General features: G+C 37.2%; 1 protein-coding gene across 7 annotated transcripts in view; it reads left to right on the forward strand.

Moving 5' to 3' along the window:
- Window positions 1–23,161, forward strand: part of RALGPS2 (Ral GEF with PH domain and SH3 binding motif 2) — a 135,872-nt gene that overhangs the window by 43,412 nt on the left and 69,299 nt on the right. For all 7 annotated transcript variants that reach the window (XM_040609964.1, XM_040609961.1, XM_040609960.1 and 4 more), the window contains 3 exons: window positions 6,394–6,477; window positions 15,206–15,295; window positions 18,796–18,888. In XM_040609964.1, coding sequence (XP_040465898.1) covers window positions 6,394–6,477; window positions 15,206–15,295; window positions 18,796–18,888 — 267 coding nt within the window. The remainder of the gene's footprint in view (window positions 1–6,393; window positions 6,478–15,205; window positions 15,296–18,795; window positions 18,889–23,161) is intronic.

Genomic DNA, 23,161 nt, shown 5'->3' on the forward strand with positions numbered 1-23,161 from the left:
CGTGGAACACTTAGTTTGCCTAAAGATGTCTTGACGCAGATTAATGAAGTGTTGTAGATACCTGAGTTTCTTTGAAGTATCTATCAGGCTGTGGTCTGTGTCTTGATTTGGCTTGTAGATCTTTACATAACGCTTTTACATGTGCACTTGAACATTGTTGAATTTTTAATTAGAAAACAGAACAATATTGAGGTGAATTCATCTGTATAAAAGGACTTTCTAAACTTAGGCTTTAATGAGTGACTAAAAGGCATTGATAGAATTTGGGGTTTTGATTCCAAATAGAGTATCTACTAGCACTGATACCAGTTTTCACAGCTGTCATCTGCATGCATGGTGGGAGATAAGCAACATCTTTCCCAGTGTGCCAATATACAAAAACTGGGTGCTTATTACAGATGGCTGTAACTCACCAACAAATCTTTGTTGTACAGGCTGTGAATCCTCATCTGCTTCCTAGACTCTGTAGAATGGTACAGAAGTAATATTTTTAGCTTTTAATGTGTTTTGTTTTCCCAAATAAGCATTCTGAAAGATGTATTCAAAGTTGCATAATTTTTAAAATAACTGGAGATGGATTTTTACCATCTTTAAGGGTTTGTGAGCAATATTCTTTAAATATCATAGTTTTTCTTAGCTGTCTATTGTGTTGCATTTTCTTCATTATGTTTAAATCTTTTCTTAAAGTATTGTAGGTATGTTTTTTTTTTAAAAAATAACATCAGAATTTCATCTTGGTTACCTTAACAAAAAACAGAGCCGAACCACTTTTTAAAGCAATATATAGTAATTTTTCTTTTAGCATCAAAATCAATGAACATACTTATAGCACACACTTACACGCTTCTACAGCTTTTTGCCTCTATCTGTAGCAAATATAATTCTTTCTGTCTATATTCAAATTGCCTACAGATATCATGGGTTCACGTGTGTGCCACGGTTCCTGCACATCACCCATTACAACTTTGTGGTTTATGCTTTTAGGAAGAAATGTGTAGCCCACCTAACTCAGGATTAAGGTAGAGTGGATTACTTTACGTTTAGGGTGAGCTGGAGGCATGGACTCGAACAGTTAGCATGTCATAGTATATAGTGACATGATCCTCTGCCTGAGCTTTAAGCAGACTGTATCACTTCAAGTGATACTGGAAACCACCTTTCCTAATCATGAGAAATGCCTGCAAGTTACTTATGAGAAAAGAAAATAGAAGGAATTGCTGTTTCTTTGTTGATTAAATAATTAGTGGGCTGCAGTATAAGAAATTGAGGTGATAAAGAACACGCTTCTGCTGCGTAAATGTCTGTATGAATGCAGTGAATTTGCATTTTCATTTTTGGGAAACAAAAGAAGATAGGAGTTTCCCAAGTCAATCACATGATTTCCCTCTATTCGCTGTGAATGACAAATGGTATGTTGGTTTTTGGTTTCTTTCTGTTGCAGTGGTGGTGGCTTTCTAGAGAGCAGTGACCGTAAAGTAAAAAGGTAGTCACAAACTTGCTCAGTTGTGCTGCTGGTAGCTATGTTAGCATTAACTAAATGCCAGATGTCCCCTTGCAGAACGCATTAGCTTACTTTTATTGGAAAATCTTATTACTTATTTTTCATATTTTAATACATCCCCCAAAATTACTTATCCATATGTACTCACATTGAAAATCTTTACTGGGCTATTGTTTTTAAATCCTTTATCCCCTTTGCTTAACTAGTCTAGGCCATGAAAAAAAAAATACGTTTGCTTATTGAATATGCGTCTCTGCTTGTTGTGAACTGTATAATGGTTCCGCTGTTAATCCTTGCTTTTTCTCTCCTCCTATTTTTGAAACTTTCACTTTGATCCATCTATAAAGTTTTTAATGAGAAGCACAGTCTCTCTGCCGTGTGGTACAGGTTATAATTTGTGTCGCTGTAGTATTTTGTAAGAAAAACAAAATTTTACGGATTCAAAAAGGAATGAAAACCAAAACGAGTTACAGAGGAAGTTCAGCTTTTGTATTCTTGATCCTGAATCTTTCAGTCTTTCCCTCATTTTAAAGAAATTACACGTAACAAGACGTTGGTAGTTGTGGTGGTGTGGCTTCTGTGCTCGAGTTGACTGGCAGACAAAGGAAATAATCCTTGTGAATACCTCAGGTTTGAAACTTGTGGTGGAAAAAGTGCAATTCTAGAGGAAGATCAAAGAAACATGCCTGAAGTCAAGTAATGGAATAGATAGCACAGTCTGTTTAGCGAAAATATGAGTATTTTTATAGAAGAATGGTTTCTGAATTCCAATTCAGCTAATTAGCATGCTTTACTGCAGGAGTGTGTGCAGTCAGGTCTGTGCTCTTTAGGACTGTATTACTTCTCCCAGACCAAATGCAGTGAAGGCAAAAACCTTGGTGGCTTCTGTTAGTGGCACCTTTGGACAGCGGGGTGAGCAGTGTCAAGGGCAGTGAATTTAGGCAAGCAGGTTCTAGTGAGGGATAAGAGGGTTCTGAACAACAGAGTTTCTTCTGAGCAGAGTGGTCAGGTAATAATAAACTGTGGACAGGCAGCAGCGGGAAAGTACTTTTAGTTTATAGTCACAAGAAAAGAAAGCTGGCTGTACAGGGGAGAGGGGTCTTGCAAATGAGATGGAGGAGCATTTCCTAAAGGGAGGGGAAGAAGGGCTTTGTGAACTCTCAGAAGTGTATGCCTCTCCTGTGTCTGTCCCTAAACAGCAGTGTAGATGTTGGCTTAAGCTGTTGAAGAAGCTGAACTGATAGCCCAGGTCCTAAGGGCCTCTGTAACGGTGCCCCAGCACCTCAATAAGAGGATTTTGATGTGTACCTTTCAGGTCAGGAGCAGAATCTTTTGCCTTGCAGTATCTAGTGCTGTGTGCTTTCACTCAAGAATGTGGATAGGGCCAAAGGATTCTCAAATTTGTTACCACTAGCAGTTATCGGGACTGCTTTGTCTGTTCTGCTTCTGTGCTGAGCTTCAGGCGTGTATAGGAGAGAATGTGCCTTTGGCTCTGTCATTTATTGGCCCCATATACGCTGCAACCATCTCAATCCCATACCTGTCTTCTCTCAGCTGCACCCGTGTCTTTTCAAATTATCTTAAGCCTAAATCTGTTACAATGTGGTTTTTCTACCTGTCTCCAGTTGACAATCTGCCTCCTTTCTACCTCCTGTACTCTGAGTTCATAATATTCTCCTCCTCTGCACACACACCTGCGCACACCCACCCACCCACCCCACTCTAGGAGTCCAAATCCACCTGTAACTCTCACATCTCGTATACCTCATCCCTGTGCCTTTGTGTCCTATGGTACCCTTCACAAATGACTATTTCAGCTTGTGGTCTTACTACAGAGTTGAAAGCTTTTGGGGGAGGCAGGGAAAGGACCGTTAGAAGACTGGTTGAAGCAAGTGCTCCATGCAGGTGGAGCTGGGAGCTGCTGTGCCTGTGAAGTGTTTGTGTAGACCAGCAGCATGTGTAGAAGCGTTGAGGAATCTCTGGTTTGGAGCAAAATGTGATGACCCTGTAATACCCTTTGAGTGCAAGATCACAGAACATTGCCTTTCTAAAAGATTTCATCTGTTTAGCTTTAATGGTGAGGAAAGATGCTAAAAAACCTGCAGTAATGTTGAAGAATATTTTTTGTCTGTTTTTTTCTTTTTAACTTGGAAAATTTATAATTTCAGTCAGCCCTGGTGGGTTATTCTGTATTCTTGACTGAACTAGCATTTCAGAGTTTTAGACAGTATGTGATATGGTCAATAATGTCCAATTAAGTCTTTACCTTTTCTTGTGAGACTGCATGAAAACACCTTTCATTCCAAGTTAAGGATGATAATGTACAACTCTTTGTACAACCTTATAGCCAGCCTCAGGCCCAGGAATCCAGTAACAATCTTACGTAGTCAAAAGAATCTGCTAGGAATGTTTTCTGGGAGCGGTTTCTGCTGTTTAGATTTCAGTGTGTACTGAGAAGTTTATTCCCTGGCAGTCATTGTTTTCTCTTTCCAGTGAGACAGTGAAAATCTCAACAAGGTTTTCCTGGAGCAGAGGCTTCAGTTGTCTAAGTCTTCTGTCAAAGCAGGGAGACCTCCTCTTTGAAATAATAATGATAAAAGTATATATACACATATATATGTGGTCTGTGGTCCGAGAGTCAGGTCTTGCATCTGTGCCCAATAGATACTAGACCTCTAATTTGGAGTGTGTAAATATAAATTTGACCTTAACATTAATACTGTTATTTACATATTGTCTAAAGATTCTTGGTAATGTTTTCTCTTGAAAATTATATCATTTCTGTTGCTAATCCCATCAGTGCCACAAACCTCAGTGCTAGCAGGGTGCTAGCTAGGTCAGGCCTGCTTCTGGTATCTGTACCGTGTAAGCCCTTAGATGTACAGTGCCAGGGCAATGAGTCACTTCTGCCTGGAATCATCATTGTTTTCTTAGTTGGTGATGAGAATTTAAATAGTACAAGGACAGGTTCTGGATGATTAAGAAATTATCATGCTTTCCCTAAACCTGAGACAGCAACTGATTTTTGTCTGCTGTTAAGGAAGTGCAATCATCGGATGCCAATAAGGATGAATCGCCTTATATTCTCCCAGGTGCAGAGCTGTGATTGTTATTCCAATAGGAACTGCAGCATTAGCAGATGCTGAGGGATAGAGGATGTGACCAAGAGTCTCTCGGATGGCTTCCTTCTTCAGCAGCCCGCTCTCCTTTGCGGCAGGAGCAGCGAAGGGCTGGGTGGTTGTCTGTGCACAGCCGTTGCAGTGCAGGTATAAGGAGATGGGCATGTACATTCCTGTACCAAACATGCCGGTGCTTTCCAGGATGGTTTTTGGTGGCAGAACTTCCTAGTGAAATTTGAAGGAATGGCCCTAAATACAAAGCTGGAGACTCCATATTTTCCCAGTGCCTCTGGACAGGAGCATCTCAGTCTTCTCTAACAAATACCAGCATGTCCAACAAATTGAAGAATTTATGTTCTCTCTTAACTGGCATGAGACTCCTTAATAGTTTTGGGACGTTGGTTAAAAAGACATTAAGAAGTTTCTGATTTAAAAAAAATCAAACTTTTTTTTTAAACAAAAAAAACCTCCAAAACCCCCACAACCAAAACCAACCAACCAAACAAACAAAAAAACCCAACCCAAACTTTAAAGCCTACAATATCCAGATAGAAAATTCTTCTTAACTGTCTTAAATGGCACAATTATTGGTTATACGTTGTTGAATCATCTTACCTATGTTCTGTGGTCCTGGATGTATAGTGTAAAAGTTTAAATAGAGTAGTTTTTAATGTGATAATAAAACTGAGAGTGCTTCAGAGTGGGAGATGTGGAAAGAAAGCATGAATAAATGAAAATGAAAGGCTGTACTTTGCTATTATGCCACTTCAATTATTAAACTGTCTTGATTATTTTTCTTGGTAGCACTGTGGAATAGGTGTGTGCTATATGCTCTATGTATTTACATCTGTATGCTGTTGTATAAGAATAGAAGAGCTTATTTTGGTGTGTTTAGTTTGTTTTTCATTAAAACTGCTTTATTGGAATCAAGTGGTAGTAGATAACAGGGAAGATTGATATAGTTGCCCATCTGCTAAGTTTTATGGACAAGTAAGAGGCATTGTAGCTTTGTAGATAAAGTAATGCTTTTTCAGCCTTTACGAGTAATTTGTTAAGTTGTTGAGACCTGTAGTTTTTAGGGTGACTTAAGTACATGAATGATGTGGTTTATTTTTTAACTTTTAAGCAGGCCTCCTGGCTCCCTTCTACTCCAGAAAATTATATAAATGCTGGGTGTTGCTCAACTTAAAATAAAATGGGCTCCTTTGGAAGGGAAGATGGGAAATAGGAAAAAGGGAAATTCTTTTATTGTTGCTGCACAGAATGACAATTTTGGTAGTTCTTTAATGCAACATGCCAAACTAAAATAATGGGACATGTCTTAGATTGAGTTAGTAAAGGTGTATCTTCTCAATAGACTTTTAAGTATCTTCAGGAAACAATTAAAGCCAAAAGAAGATGCATTTTCCCTAGCTCAGATGCACATTTAAAGCAGGATTTTCCATGGTAACAAAGTGGATCTCTAATTATTTAACTGGTTTCTAATAAGAGCTGAATTAAAAAGAAAGTCCCGAAGTCAACAAAGGATGATTGTGAAAATCTAATAATTCACAACAATTCTGAAATGACACTTGTGAAATCTCAATTTACAGAAGAAACCTGAAAAGTGTAACTATATTTATTACTTCAATGTATTATTACCCTGTTAGCTATTTTGAAACTTGTAGGATTTGTGTCTCTATATGCTTTTGGCTCTGAACATGTGTTATGTGCTAATTTTTTAAAAAAAAAAAAAAAAGAAAAAAAAAAGAATTTTCATCCTTGTTCTCGCAGGAGCTGGCAAGCTGTGGCTGGAATAAAAAAGAGAAATACAGTTCTGCACCAAATGCTGTCGCTTTCACCAGAAGATTCAATCACGTGAGTTATTTTTTTTCCAGTGTTGTTATGTGTGCATGTTTAAAAAGTCTGTGGAATTAAGTGTTCTGGCACATCACTTTTATTACTGATCACAGCTGTTTACCTGAAAACTTAAAGTATCTGCTATAAGGAGTTTATCCTCAAGACACAGAAAGATCAGAACAGTACTGAAGAAATAGCTGTGTTTTAAATAGCAGTCACTGATGAATATTAAGTGCAATATTGCCTAATTAATATTAGGGGCAATATTAAGTGTTTGGCTTTCTTATTTCCCCATAAATGCTGGCTGTCCTTTACATAAATACAGAATCATAATTGCAGATTAAAGCCTTAACATACAGGATTTTTGGAGTAGTAATTTGATGTAATTTCTTTCTGTGTTAGTTGTGTGTCTTTTGCTCCATGTAGATCTTTTTGTACCTAGAAATATAAGCCTTTTGTCAGTATGGTTACCTTTTTAAGGTGATTCTTTGCAAACTTTAAAATTCCAAACAATTTTACTGTACAAAACTCGTTCTTTAACTCTTTATCTGACATAATTTTTCAGGTAGTGTATTTGAGATTCATGGCTTTCTCATTTAAAAATTTCTCTGTGTAAAATCAACTTCTAAAATATGATCAGAATTTTAGCTTTCTCAGCAGTTAAAGCTGTAGGAGTCCACCTGTGTAGTTAACGAACCAAGTCTCAAAAGTGTAATTTTTTTTAATGTAATGCCATATTTTGTATTTCAGATGAAGTAATTTTGTTACCGTCATCTTTCCTCTTGTAAATGTTTAATAATGTCTCAAACTTACAAGCTCTATTCCAGACCTATCTTCTGTACCCAGTCTGAGATCTACAGATATCCTTGTTAATCATCTAAAACTAAGACTAAAACTCTATCATGTGGGTTTTTTTCTATCAGTTGTTTACTTTCTCACTTTTCATTATTGCTCACGTTCAGGATATGACCAAATCGTATTACTTCTCATCAACAACACTTAAAATATTTCTTAACCTTCTAATGACTGAAATGCTTGTCTGGGCATGGTTTTTGGACACTTGCCTGATTCTTCTCTTAACTAAAGAGACAATGTTAACACCACAAACGTCTTGTAGTTGTACCATCTATTGAAATCTGGGGGGTTTGAGTGGAATTTTGCTGGTTTGGGTGGTGGTGATGTGTTGGTTAGGGTTTTTTTGTTTGGTTTTGTGTTTTTTTTGTATAGGTTGCATTTAGTTGACATTTTCCTGACACGGTTTTTGAAGTTGCTCCTTTATTGGACCATATATCCAGCCTCAGGCTAGTGTAAAAATTAATACTTTTTACATTAATCTCACTGATATGCCAGTGATTCCAATATCTGCTGTCTTGCTTATTCATGTAATTTCTTCAAAGATTTTATTTTCCTGAATATTCTGAAATGTTTTTGTAGTAAGGGCTATGTTAAACAGTCTACCTCATCAGGGATCTCACTTCTCATTTGTTGTCGTATAACGTACTAAAGAACTGCAGAAACTGGCTAAACAGAAAGTCAGCTTGGGACATGTTAAGGAACCGGTAAAGCATGCTTTTAGAAGCAAGAAGGAAGAAGAGGAAAGAAACCTTATCATGGGAATGAGCAATCAGCTGTCTGCAACTGACCATTTGTCATTACAGAGTCACTGTTTAAAAATATTAAACCTGTGAAATAAGTTAAGGACATAGGGAAGGAAGGTTTGCCTTGTACCACAGGGTAGAACCAGGAGGAGATACCTGTGCTTTAAAAGTAGCTGTTAAAGTTCTTACATGTTGCTAAAATGCTAACTCTATTGTTAAATACTATTTTGACAAATTCTAAATACAGTGTTTTTAGATTAATATATAGGAATTCCATCATACCATCCTATTAGTTTATAATTGTAAACTTCTCTTAAGTCTCCCCTTCTTATTCATCCTAATGACTTTCTGGTTTTGTGACCATTTTAGATTTTAATTTTTTTAAAGGATGTTTCTGTATTTTACTCTGTGGAACTTTTATCAAATCTCTTGACTGGATTATTAAATTGATGGGGGGGGGGGTGTTGTTCAGTCTTAGTTTTTATAAAAATCCATACAAAGCTGGCTATGTGCATACAACAAAGGCAATAAGAATAAGATGCTAGAAATATCTGCCTTTTTAGTAATACATTCTTCATAATAGCTAATCTTGTTTCCCTGGAAAGCATTGCTAGTTGCTAAAGGGAACCTTAGATATTTTCATTACCTTGAAGTGCATGTTGGATAGTTGTTGATAGTCACTGGCTATTTTATCTGTCTTAATTTTCTTTTTCTACTATGCTTCATTTGTTTCAAGGAACAGTTATTTTTGATTGAAAGACTGGTCAATCTGAAAGAAACTATAAAACTGGGTGGCTCTTAAAGGTCTGTAGTTGAGCTTGTTCAGTATGTTTCAATGGACTAAAAGACCTACCTCACTGTTTACATTTTTTCTGCATGGTAAAGGAGAACCTTGTATAAAATGCAGCACTCTGGCTTCGAGAAGTAGTCTGTAGAATTTCTTGTACTGTTTCTCTTCCCGCTCTCTTCCCTTTGACTTTACATCTGAAAGCCTCACTAGAAATGATGCAGTCAGAAAGAGGGTCTAAGACTCTCCCTTTCTGTAGCTTATTTTTGGGGAACACCACAAGAGCAATAAACATAAATCCAGGTTATATTAACTTAAAGCTTGATGCCATGACAGGTGATCTGTGGTCCTCTGTGGGTGTCATTGTATAGGCATTCCATATAGTGGTATGTACACAAATATAGCTGCAAATTTTCTTGTCGTAAGGTTTAGGTTTATAGTTGTCTCACTCCACTTCTGTGCTTTCTTACACCCATAAAAGTTGGATGTGCCCCTCTAAGTGACACGTTCCTTCACTGAGAATATCTTTGCTAATAATTTCTTAAGAGCCTTCTTAATATCTTGAAAGTTTTGTCTTCTATCTTCTTTTAAGCTCCAGCAAAGACCTATCCTGACAGGATCTGTCCCTGGCTTTCATTTCCTTACAGGGTTTCAGATGTGTTGGCTGCTACAGAAGAGTCCCTTACTTAGGTGCCTGTTATTGATGCTTGTAATGTCTAAATGAAATACATTGCCAGTAATCTGAATTGTCCTTGGGACACCCATGAAACAAGAACGGGTGAAATCTAGAAGCATCTTTGCGTGAGTGAGTTTTTGTGGAGTCACTAGTATAATTGAGACGAGCCACTTGGAGGCTCTGTTCCATTGATTATCTCCCAAGAAACGAAAAAAGGTCTTTTTTTAATAGGCAGCCCATAAGTACTTGAAGCCGTTGCAATTCACCATTAAATTACCAGGAACAAGACAAGTAGCTTTTCTTTCTCACGCTTTCAGCACCGTGACATTCGGATGTGCAATACTTAGGCTGTCTCTTGGACTGTATTTAAAACCAGATTTGAAGGCATTTCTGGATGGTCTTTCCTATTTCTTTTTTTCTCATTTGTTTCTGCTCTCTTTAAGGTGTTACTTGAAAAACTTTGATGCAGGAGTCATTGTAGCCTGCAGGAGAAACTCTGCCTTGAAGGGTCGAGGAGTAGGTAATAAAGAGGAAAGAAGTCCAGCTATTTAGTGTCTTCTCAGATGCTGGGTTAGTTTGCCTCTAACCAGTTTTCTGAGAAATTGCTCCATGCAGCTTTAGTGCAAAAGGACATACCATTTGCAAAAAGCTCTTCCAAGAACTTTGCATCAGCCTTTATTCTGGCACCAAGGAAAGTCACCAGTCTTACTGTAATACAGGAGGACTGGAGAGGGAAGGGAAGAAGGGCAAGTACTGTTTCAGTCACAGGTTCCTATTCGAGTTAGTACCTCAACTTGTGACTTACTGAGACAGTGCTTTAGATACTTTTTGATGCGGTGTGGGCCTACAGTTCCAGATGCATCATTGCAGAGGACTCATTCATTCCAATAGTGATGTCATATTTAGATTCACCATCCTTTTGGGAACGGTAAAGTCCCAGAATTCCTATGGGATATAGACAGTGGCAGCTGGGAATAAGAAAGCATGGTGGAGTAAGCAATTTTCATCTTCCTTGTCTGGTTTGCCTTGGCATTCAGTTCTCACCCCAGGTGCTTGCTCAGTTCTGTTGGGCACCTGCCCCACTGAGCTGGGGGTTTCTAATGTTTAGACCTAAAGTAAGTAATCAGGAAAATTATTTTGACTTTTGGCTTTATCAGGCATGAATACATTTAATCAAACTGTTGTTAACCTTTGAAATTTCACTGGATTTAAATTATGCATCTCTCTTTCCTTTTCCCCTCAATTTTCCAAAAGAAAATGATGAGCAGCTTTCACTTTGTGAGTAAAGAGAATATTAAATCACTAACAGCTGCTTCACAGCAAATTGATTTGCTGATAACGTTTTGGAAGCAGAAATGATTGTATGTAGTTGATTGCAGTCCACTGAGAATGAACTAGTGTATTTCCAGCATTAGTTATGTGATAATTATATGGTGGTGCCTGTAAAAACAGAGTGAGTTCAGGGAAGAGAAATCAATCGAATCATTCCATGCCAGAACTCTTATTCTTGAAGAATACATTGCTATGTGGTACTGTATAGATCTACCTATCTACTATTAAGTATTGTTTTTAAATATGTGATTTCTTTACATAACTTTTTTTTAAACCTCTGATCTCTATCTTTTTCAGCTTTCTTCTGAAAGTTAGTTCTATACTTGCAATGTTACTGTTGTTACTGGTAAATCTGTCAGTGCAGAATTGTCAAGTTTGCCTCCTTACTAAATCATTGCTCTACTATCTTTTGAAAATAAGCATTTATCATAAACTTCAAACAAACAAGAGGCCTGTGTTTTTTGAAGATTGCTGTTAGGAATGGATATGAAAACATTTTGTAGTTTATGTGAAGGTAACTTGCTATCCTGGTTATAAGATTTAAAAACCTCTTTCTTGAGGTTTTCCTTTAAATGGGAGTGGAACTGTTCTGCCACAGAGCTTGAAATACTAGAGAAACTTGTCGACTAGTTTCAACAAATTGGAACAATTTTAAAGCACAAAATCCCACTTGAAAAAAAGAAAATTTTATTTTCTACTAACTGTGAAACTTTTTTTGTTGTTTTTTAAACCAAATGCAAACATTACGTGGGAGAATTTTGTCTTGAATGTTGTAGTGTTGCTCAGTTGCAGTGGAGTGTGATAGTGAAGTTTTACTAGGGTTATCAGAAACTAAAAAACGGGGTGGAGAATCATTGAATCATGATCAGTTGGGTTGGAAAAGACCTTTTAAGACCATCAAGTCCAACCGTTAACCCAGGGCCACCAAGCCCACCACTAAGCCATGTCCCTGAGCACCACATCTGCACGTTTTTGAAGTGCTCCCAGGGATGGTGATTCCACCACCTCCCTGCTGCTGCAGTGCTTGAAGAAGGGAAGAGGTTAGTGTGCTTCCTTTGGAAACTGAACAAAACAAAGACAGGGATTCTACCTTAGCTGTAACGATACAAGGTCAACACTGTCTGTTTTACATTACATGCTTTTTGTGTAGCATATCAGAATGTTTTTAACAGATACTTGGAAAAACAATCCAGAAACTCTTTTAAAGAGAAATGCTCAAATTTGCCTATCTACTAATTAGCACAGAAAGCATAATTGGTTTTGGAACCAGCAACTCTGAACTTAGAAGCACCTATATAACAAAAATAGTATTTCAGAAAAGGCAAACATGGGATAATTTAAAAAGCTTGAAGTGTGATTCAAGGAAAGATATGTTCAAAAGTTAAGCATGTTTTTTAACCTTAATAGGTAAGAATATAAATACACAAATAGATGTTAAGGGTTAAATGCTGTCTTGTACTGGTATCAAAGCCATTGATGCCTAAAGGCTGTGGGGTCATATGATTAATATTGGCAGGAGAGTGTGAGAAGTAGTAACATTTAAATGCAGTGAGAAAGGATTTGAAGCAAAATAACCACAAAATATGTGTGGAACAAATTATGTGTGACTTACATGAAGAATGAGTCTGGTTAAAATAAGAAAGTGGCCTATTGAAACAAACGGGTTTATTTAAATTGTTTAATTTTCAATATTTGGAATGCATTAGATTATGGTGCTGTCTAAAGATACCAGTGGATAGATGAGACTGGGCAAAACCCAATGTCAATGCCAGTAAAAACGCATCAAAGAGGAGTGGAGGATGGAGTGGAAATGATTAAATGTGTTTAATTCTTCATCTTCTGCTGACTCTTGTCACGGAAGAAACTGGATGGCCCTCAACTTTGAAGAAAGTTTTGCATTTTTTTCTGGTTTGTTTTTCCTGCAAGAACTTGGAAGTGTTGGAGCTGGGGCTGGTTGGGACTGGGATGGAAACCAGGCCTCCTTGAGTAAACCGGAGTACTTGTGTGGCACAGTGCTTATGACACTGTGATACTAATGAACTTTCATAGAAGTCAGGGCCAATGTAGTAAACTGGTTTTTTACCCTTATGAAAATGATTGAGCATTGCTCTGTATTTTGAGTAAGCATTTCATAGTCTGGCCTGTTGCAGGCAGTCTCCCGTTACATTGATGCTCTGTCAGCTTGAGACCGAAGAGATCTGGGATTTTTAAGGCATAGTGTAGTGTGTTGTCTCAGCCTGATTCCTTACAATACGAAAATCTATGTTAAAAACTTAAATTCCCCTGATCTTCCAAGGGAAAGCATCTGCTTAGAAACTCATTCATCAATCAAGGGAAAAGTTGGTTTTCTCAAACTGTAACTACAGCAGAACATCAAACTGAGATTTAACTTTTTTGACAATTTTTTGAAGTACTGTGAAATACTTCAGTATTTAGTACTTACGTATTTTGTAGTAATGCTGTTTGCACAGCACCGTTTTTTGTATTTGTCAAAGTAATCGTTTCTCTGCAGGTACTTTGCTTTAAAAAAAAAACAGAAAAGAAAGAAGAAAGAAAAAAGAAAGGAAAAGAAAGCTGAGCTTCTTGGCTAATTCTTTGCTGGCTAATACAGCCTTAGACAAACAAACCGAAGGAAAGCAGTTGTTATGCAAGACGTTCATGGGTTTTGAAATGTTTTTTATAATTCTTCCATTTTCTAGTTCTAAAGAGCTGTTGTATTTTGACATCCCAGTTCTCATCAGATCATTGTAACTTCACTGAAAATGTAATAATTTTGGAGGTGTGGATATTCTTGTGCTGTTCTGTATAAAGAGCTCTAATACAGTACAAAGTGAAAGAGGATAAACAGGATATTTCATTTTTTAAATTAAAATTTTAGGCAGGAACCTGAATATGTACACAGTGTTAGTTTACAAGTAGTTTAGCATCACTCTTAAAAATCAAAGCAGCATGACTGGTTGAAAGATGTTTATGTATGTTTATGTTTCTTCATAACACTGTTTTTCAGTAGTTTTGTAAATACCTGTCATGCTGTATCTTGCTGATCATTCATTTTTTCCTGACTTCTAGTCAATCCATGAATAAAAGCTACAGTAATTGTTACCATTTGCTGATTTTTTGCTACTGTTTTATTATATTTATTTATTTTCTATCATTCTTCTTTGTGCTGAAGTATATGAGGACAGTATGTGTGGGGGGAGCAGAGGAGAGAAAAGATTAGAATTTAGACGTGTTAACAAATAATTTTCAAAGTATAATTTTTATGAGGCATTTGTGGAACTATGAAATGCAGCAACCATTCTTCATACCGCTCTGAATATAGCACTGATTTTTATACAGCGATGAAGTTAGTCCTATAAAACTTCACAAATGAGTGTGGTAGCGTGCTGTATATTAAGAGGTAATTGACTTAGCCAGCAATAAGAGTACAAACTATAAACTTCAGGTTGTAGCAGAGACATCCTACTTTATGTTCCACTTCTGTTCAGGTGATAGCGCTTTATCTTTTTTTTTTTTTTAAAGTGGTGTTGAGAATTTGGAAATATCAGTGAACTGTAGTTGAAGCTGTTCAAAGCTGTACTATTCAACTCTCAGATGAGTTGAAGATGTGGAAAAGCAAACACAAAGGATGTAACTCAGTTTTACTGTTTATATTCCTTCATTTTGTACACGCTCTTAATAAAATTTCTTCATGATTGTATTTTCTCGAGAGAACACTGTTTGAAGTTTGAGAGTTTGGCCATTTGCTTTGTGTCTGAGATCTCACCCTCAATCTCTTAGCCTGAAAATGAGTCTGTTTGCATAGATTGTAGATAACTGAGGGGGTTTTGACATGTGCTGGTGGCAGAAGGATTTTCCTTATTAGAAAAACAGATCCCAATGGCGCTCTGCACAACTAACTGATGTGACAGATTTTATAAAGACAAGTTCTAGCCACCCACACTCTGAGAAAAGCAGGCATCAGAACATGTGCTTTCCAACAAAATACTGGAGTGCATGGCTACCAGTTATGACATTGGGAAGTTGGAGAGAGTGACAAGATAAAAGGTTCAGTTCTAAATATAAGTTGGGTTTATTAATTTGATTTAAGCACTTGCTTGACCATGTGATAGTAGAAGGTATCTTGGATAAGAATGAGCAGGCTACCAGAACAAAAACACTTTGAAGAAAGCTTTTTATTAGTATTTGGGTTGCATTGGTTGGGATTTTGTAGTATAAGCATTTGCATCTTCTAGTATGTATTCAACTTAGATGGAATTGAATGCTGTGTGACTTCTAATGTATTACTCATGAAATAATATTAAAAATAAAACGTCAAAGTTCTATTTTTAAAAGTTTTTTTTTTCTTTTTAGGTAAGCTTCTGGGTTGTTAGAGAGATTCTACATGCACAAACTTTAAAAATAAGAGCTGAGGTTTTGAGCCACTATATTAAAACTGCAAAGGTAAGAATTTGGATTTTGGGGTGGGTGGGTTGTGGGATTCACAGTGATGAAAGTTCTTACACTTAAGTTGGTCAGTTCAAAAATACACATGGGTAAATATTTATCTGATACCTGATTTAGCTGTGGTTGTATCTGTTTACATGAATAGCTGTTTGGCTTCTGCATGTAACAAAGTTGTCAGAAATAGTGACAGACCAAAATCCTGAAATGGAAGCCTTTGTTTAAAAAAAAAAAAAAAAAGAGCTTAACTAAGGAAATGCAAAGATGCCTTATTTTAAATGCTATTTATTAGATACGTAGTTTACCGGATGTGTTTTCTAATGTTGGTTAAACCAAAAAAACCCGCTGTGTGTAGAATCTGTTCAAACGGCATCAGTCAGAACAGGAATTGTTTGCTTTTACTATTGAAAGGAAAGGGTCTGTTATCTCCTATTCCAATTGCGACATCAATAATATCAACTTAATAAATACTGTTCCAAAAATATACTTGACTTCAGAAAAGAGTTTAGAGCTCTCATCCTGTGATACCTTTTTTAAAGCCTTAAGGGTTGACATTTGTCAGTCAAGATTTGCTGACCCTTTTCTTACGTGTAGATGAACCAGAGTCCTGGCCCTTCAAATACCATGAAACTTCTTCATTGTGGTGTGAAGAGAGGGATGTTTTTCAAGTTTTTGCTGTCAGATGGCAGCTGGCTATTACTACCCCTAACTTCTGTGACCACTTCAGGTTACCTGCAAAAAAAAAAAATTTTTGTCAATTACCTTGGTATTTGCAGATGCATTCTTTGCCCTGATAGGCACATTTCTAATGAAGTAGTGGTTTACTTCTATGGGATTTGACTAATTTTGGGCTAAGCAAGCTAGTTCTGTAAAATTCCACAGTTTTTGCTCAATAATCATGCTGTGGTCATAAACTGTTTAAGGTCTCTTTTAAATATCCTTTGATATTGATTCTGTGATTCTATGATACCTGGTGAGTTAATGTCTCTTCATCTCATGTATTTTTAAAAAATCAGTTCTTTTTTTGTTTGAAATACAAACATACAAAAATATGCCTCATTATCCGTGTTCCTCCACAGAAGGGGGGGAGGTTCACCTGTGTGGTCATAGTGCAGGACTGACCCTGGAAGTAAGTGGGGTCAGGTTTGGTTAGTACTTGGATGGAACTTGCCAGCACTGGGTGTTGTAGGCTCTGCCTTGGGCACAGCGCTCTGAACGTGCCTGATTTCATCAGTGGACTGCAGACAGTAGTGTCTGCTGAAATGCTACTGGTTTTGAGACAGTTATGTTGTCTAATAATTAGTTGAGCTTTGCTTACCATGAGTTATAAAAATCACAATTACAAAAAGCAAGAAACTATAGATGGCGTGTTTCTTATATCTGTTCATTCACTTACTGTATCTGTTATCTTGGATTTGCTTACGTATAGCTACTAACATGAAGTTACTGCACTGAGTCCCATTTGAAGGATTTTCTGTTTACATCAAAACTATTAAGAAAGCAGCTTGGTGCCAGAGGTCACAGTAATTATCCTTTCTTCAGAGAAGGTTTAAATTCACAGTGAATACAGTGAATTCTTTGTGCTGACAACTCTCTATTGTATAGCTAGCAGTCCTTTAATGACATCTCATATTATATTGCTTTATGCATGAACTAATTTGATTTAGGGGTTGCATTCCCCTGAAGTTCCCAGACTATCCTGATTGGTTATGACTTCTGTTTCAATGCTGGCAGCAGCTAGGAAAGCCCTTTTTTAATTTTTAATCAGCTACACTATCCTTTGCAACAGGGAACTTCATTACGTTGTTTGGGGATGTGTGTCTGGGGCAAAAAGGGTTATTGTGTAAGTGGAGGGAGCAACACCAGCAGTACTATTTGGAAGAGTAGTAGGACTGTAGTATGAGACAAATAGCCACCTGCACACCTCACCCCACAAAACACTGGCTGTCCTTACACACAGTTACCAAAGAATCCTCCCAAAAGAGGATTAGGAGAGGGAAATGCTCCTTCAGTAGGTGTGGACAGACTCGTGTTTGTCACTAGACATCCTGGAATCATTAGGGATTTGGGCACCCGGACTGAGGTTGCTACTAGGGTGACCTGACAGTAAGCAAGCAGCATTAAATGTGACATTTCTGAGTAATACCTATGAGGACTTCGGTCCTCATGTTCTGTAAAATACCGATAGTTTTCTGCCAGTGCGTTAAGTGGAGAGAGGATAATTTGCCCTGCTGCAAAATGATTAGCCAGAAAGCCATCCTTGCAGTGTTGCTTTTAGCCTTCTGAATATAAGGTATCCTCTGATAATCAACATTTATTCAGAATCAAGCTAGTCCAGCTTTTTTTGTCCTGTAATCCCACGAAAGGCCTCCTAATCAAGGGAATTTGGGTAAGCTGAGTTTCCAGGAAGAAAAAAAGACTTCCACCATTTCTTGAATAGCAAGGGTTCTTTCTATTATATAATTTCTAGCTGAAATCCTAACCTACCTTGGTGCATTTTCCAAATGGGTTATCCAGTATTTGCAATACTGTGATTGAGTATCCGTTTCTCTTTATCAAAGTCTTTTTGTTGGTGGTAAAACCTCAGTTTGTGCTCACTCCACCAAAAATCCCCAAATGTAGTTCATTCACTCAGATCTCTGGGTGCTCATAGCTATCAGAATAATTGATATTGCAGAAGGGCTTAAGGAACAGCATTTTCTTTTGGACCATTTTTAAGCTTTTGTGATAGTAGTACTTAATTAATTAGCCAAGGCAGACTGGTGGTTTTGGAGAAAGAGGAAAAGGAAAAATGGGGGAAGGGAAATTCCAAGAAATGCACTTACACTCAGTATTTTGTAGAGAGTTTTAAAGAAAATTCTTTTACCCTGGTATTTTCTGTGTTCAGCGTTGATTTCATTGTTCCTTTCCACTGGCTAGTTTTAGTTTTGTCGTACCCCAAAAATTGTCTTTCAGTCAGAAAAATACTTCAGGTACATGACTTTTGAAATATACCTGCTTGATTTCATCCTGCAACAATATTTTTTGGGTGCTTTGGTGCAGCCTTGGTAGCTGCTAAATCTGCGGTACCAAATGAATTTACAGTATTAAGTACTGCCACGATTACATCATTCACAACTGGGTTATCCTTTTTGGCATGTTACGTTTTAAAATTCTCTTGAATGCTATGAAAGGAATTTGTTGGGTTTGAATGTTAGAAAATTTCTGCAACTCCTGATATACGTCCCAAGATGTATGCCTATATAGATTTTTTTAAAAAAAATTTTAAGGCTCCTGTGGACTATGAAACAGTTAGTATAGTCTAATCCAAAACTGTGCAGATGCAGTAATGAAAAATTAGGAGGCCCCATAAAAGTGGTGTGGGTGCACAGCAGTTCACTGTAATGAACTCCAGAACATGCCAGATTTCTTTGTTTTTAGGTTGTTACTTACTCTGTATTCATAATTCACTGCATTTGGAATGTTGTTTATTCTTATTGTATATACTTTTTTGTCCTCAGAAACTGTACGAACTGAATAATCTGCATGCTCTTATGGCAGTTGTGTCAGGCCTACAGAGTGCTCCAATCTTCAGGCTGACTAAAACGTGGGCGGTAAGTGAACGGCAGGACAATGGAGGGGTTTGAATGTGTTCTTAGGGAAACACAACATTCTGTAGCTTGTTTTCAAAGATGCAATAATTATTACAGATACTTTTAATCGTCTTGTACTGTATATATAATAGTGCCTCTTAAGTCTATGGTTTCCTGTTGAATTTTTTTTTTCATTCTGGCATAGAAATATTTTCCTTTGAAAAACAGTTCCCTGCAGATTCTGCTAAATGCAGAGGCTTCTAATTTGGCCAGAAGCTATTTTGTATTTAGTTACTGGAAAATTATGAATGCCAAAGTGGGTCATACTTTAATAGTTTAGGGGTTGAAACTGTTGGAATTTTTTTGCTATGGAGAGCAGATGTCCAGAAACTCTTGATTCAGTTTCCTTAAAGAGATTTGTAGTTTCTCTGACTGACAACTAAATCTGGCAATTTTCCTAAAGAGTTTTCAGAATTCTTCTCATAGTTGGAACAACTGCATTACACAGTATATTTGTAGGTCTGCTTTTGTAGAGCTACAAAATGATATTCTTTGGAAACATTTTTATTTGACAACTGTCTTTTGACTGTAACTAGTATTATTTTTCTGTAGTTGTGTCCTTGATCAGAAGACATTTTGCTCATTGCTACCTCAGAGCTGAGAAAACACCGTGCTTGATTCAGCCATACATTGTGTAGTTACCCAGCTGTATAAACAGATGAACTGTGACGTTTTCAAGTGTGATAGAAATAATCAGGTGACTGAAATTCTCCTGTGTGAGGGATCCATATAAATAGGTCATTGAAAAGAGCTAAAAATTTTCACTGAAGACATGTCAACACATCCTTGCATGTTACAAAAAGTGTTTGTCTGATAACTGAAGGATAATGCTGTTCAGTTGATAAATGTTCCCAAAATTGAATGTAATTCACTCTTGCTGAGATACTCTTCTAGAATTCTGGGTGCATTTTGGAAGGGCACAATGAAATAATTTCAATTTGGTTTTTCAAAAATACAAATATTATCTCCAAGAAAATCTTAATGAAGTTAACACTTCAAAATGATCTCAAGGAGAACTTCGGTTTCTCTGGTTTTGTCATGTCAATGAATTGATGCCTCAACAGTTTTAGATAACTGTGCCAATTGATTTGTGTGTGTGTGTGACTTGAAACAAATGTCAGCTATAACCGTATTAGTAACTGGCATGATTATGCCATTCAGAACTGGCAGTCCCCAGTTTCTTTTCCTTCTTCGTCAACCAGAGGTCCTAGTTTGAACTTAGGAGGATTATTCGTGTGCTGTTGACATACGTATCAGTTTTTAAAGTTTGCCTCTCTTCCAGCCTCTGAAATGTCCAGTAGCTTTTCCCACATTTCTGCAGTTGTTTAATTTCTCATATAATCCCAAGCAAGTTTATGCTTTTCATCATCTTATGTAAGCCTTTGCAAATTCAGGTTGTGGGTAGCTCCTAGCCATGTGCGTTGCAAACTGATTTAGTTGTCTTTTTCTTGGAAGTTTAGCTTTATAAATTCTTGGAGTAATTCTAAGCCTTTGGCTTTCTGTATATTAAAAGCAAGAAAAGACATATGAAGAGGCACACCAAGCCATTATTTGAGTCACCAAGTCATTTAAGTTATGCAGTAACCTGCCAAAACCTTCAGTAAGCAAGGATTTCTTCTCCGTTTCTGAGATAGTGTGTAGCAACCCGCAATCAACTCAACTTAGAAATTCAGGAAAATAGCTGCAAGTATATTCTCTCCCTAACAACAACAACAACAAAAGTCAGCTTATATGGTTGAAATCTAGAGTTGAAAGGAACCATTAAATATTTGCTTGGTAATCTAATGTTCCTAAAAAAGATGAAATTCATGTCTTCTGACGGTATGTCTGAATATGTCTGAAATTTGTCTCGCTTATTGCCTGCACGCCCTCTGAACTTCAAAACTTGAAAAGAATTATGAACCTTTCCAAGGATGTTAATAGAATAGAATGGTCTGCTTCTCTCAATTGAGTGTAAAGGAGGTCTAGAAGACCAGCAAGCACCTGGGCAATATAAGCAAATAATCATTAGACATCTGAAGTTAGGTGAGTGAATCCTGCCCCACTCCGCTAGCACCCCAAAACCTCATCTCTCCTTTCTTGTATTCCAGAAGGGTTGTCTTCAGTGCTGGCACACTATAATTACAAAGTGAAGAGCAGCCTGGAAGCAGAGTCCTTCCCTGCTACTGTAAACAATCATCAGCCTTAGCTTGTATTGTCTCTGCATATGTACATCTCTTTACTGTTCTTTGCATCCTTTGAGCCTAAGAGACAGAGGAAGAAAAATTATTCAGAAAAAGTAGCAGCTCTAAAACTGAAGAAATAACAGCTGGGTCCTTACTTGCCCTCACAGAAACACTTTTAATGTTATTGACTTCTCTGTACTTTTCTATATTAATGCAGGAAGTGGAGGCATGGTGTAAATTGTGCATTGAGCACAAGGGGAAGTCAAACAGCATCAACTTGTTTAGACGTTGTTATTCAAAAATCCTGAAATGGTGTATCAGACTTGCACAAGATTGTGCAGATCAGCATGTTTTGAGGAAAATACAATTAATCTCATCAAGTCTGAGTTTATGCCATTAACTATATCTGTTAGTCTTGTCTTACCTTCCAGTCTACGAAACTATAAAAGTCTTCCAGGGACCAAATGGTGGCAGAGTATTTTAGAATATTATTAAAGGGAAGCTAATCTTGTCTGATTAAACTGGAACCATCTTTGAGGAGATAAACTTCAAAAGATAAATGTCGTGTTCTGGTGGTTGGAAAGAAGTCATGCCTGTCTACTGTTTCCTTGTCCTGGAATTGGCAGATGTCTGCAGTTTTAATGAACATTAGATGCTGCTCATCCGAATATTGGAACCAAAGCTAAAGTCAATTAATTGCTGGAAATGTCAGAGATCAGTTTGTCTTGGGGAAAAATTGACTTTTGAAAAGTTGCTTTCTTCTGAAAGCCAGTGTTTAGTTTGGTGGTGTGTTAGCTATCCTAATGAAGACTAGATTATAAAAAATATAAGTAAAAAGAATGCTTATTTCAATAGTACATTTACAATAGAGACACTTCTGTCATGTTCACATAGGTTGATCTTTAACTGAAGGAGAAAAGGGAATATGCACAAAATTTTAGCAATATGGCCCTTGTAATTTTTGCATTATTGCATGTCTTATAGGGGAATAATTGTGACTGGGACAGAAGACACTGAGTCTTCTGCCAGAATGCTCAGTGGGAACATTCTTTAAATTGTGACTCTGAATTGAAATGAAGCCTTTAAGGTGGTTTTGCAGCAGTAGTTAATCTAGGGGTTTTTTTTAAATAACTTACTTCCCTAATCTTGCAAGGAGAGTGTAGTTGCTGTTAGTTTCACCAAAGGAAGAGGCGTGGGGAGCAGGAAAGGGCAATGAAGACTGTTTGTGACTTTTAACTTTTGTATTCAAAGTGTATATTCCTGTAATATTAAGAGTCAGTAAAATTGCTAGTTGGCAGAACAAAATGTGCAACCTGTAATGAAGTCCATAATACCTGCTGTCAGGAAAAATGGATGACATCCTTATTCTTTTCCAGACCTTCAAGTACATGGATATGTGTATATCTGAATTCATTGTTTTTTAAAGTTGTAGTTGAAAGATATTTATCAGATTCTAATGGTGTTTTTTTGCTCTTTGGAAAATTATTGAGATAGCTCTCAAATCAAGAATAAGAGCATACTTTGCAATTTGGGTTTTTGTGAAGCTGAATTAGTATAAAATTTCTCAGTATATCTGATGGAGAAATGTTAGCTTACATCATGCTTTAAATCCCAGCCATGGGACAGTATGAAGAGTAGGAAAGGCCTTGACTGTGCGAGCGCTGCTCAGCAGTAACGGAAACATCTCTGCATTTTTAACAGTTCTCAGCACAAATCCAAAACATAGCCTTGTACTACCTACTAGGAAGATAATTAACCTGCCCATTCTCCACCCCTTATTTCATACCATTTACGTCATGCTCAGGTCCCACACTATTCAATACATCCTTATTAACCATCACCCACCTTCCCGTCCTTTGATATAATACATAAATATCGTTCCCCTAGTCTTAGTCTCCCCTAGTTTTACAGGGACCATACCTGTAAAATGTCTGTCAAATGTCCACAGAATGTTGGTGTAGTCCATGACTTTGGACATCTGTTATGGTGGTCACTTGGGACAGGAGAGGGTGGTGTGTTGTGTGGAGTTACTGGACACCAAAGCCAGCTCGGGTCAGGTCACTGCTGCA

This window comes from Falco naumanni, chromosome 11, assembly GCF_017639655.2.
Source record: "Falco naumanni isolate bFalNau1 chromosome 11, bFalNau1.pat, whole genome shotgun sequence".
NCBI classification, from domain to species: Eukaryota; Metazoa; Chordata; class Aves; order Falconiformes; family Falconidae; genus Falco; species Falco naumanni.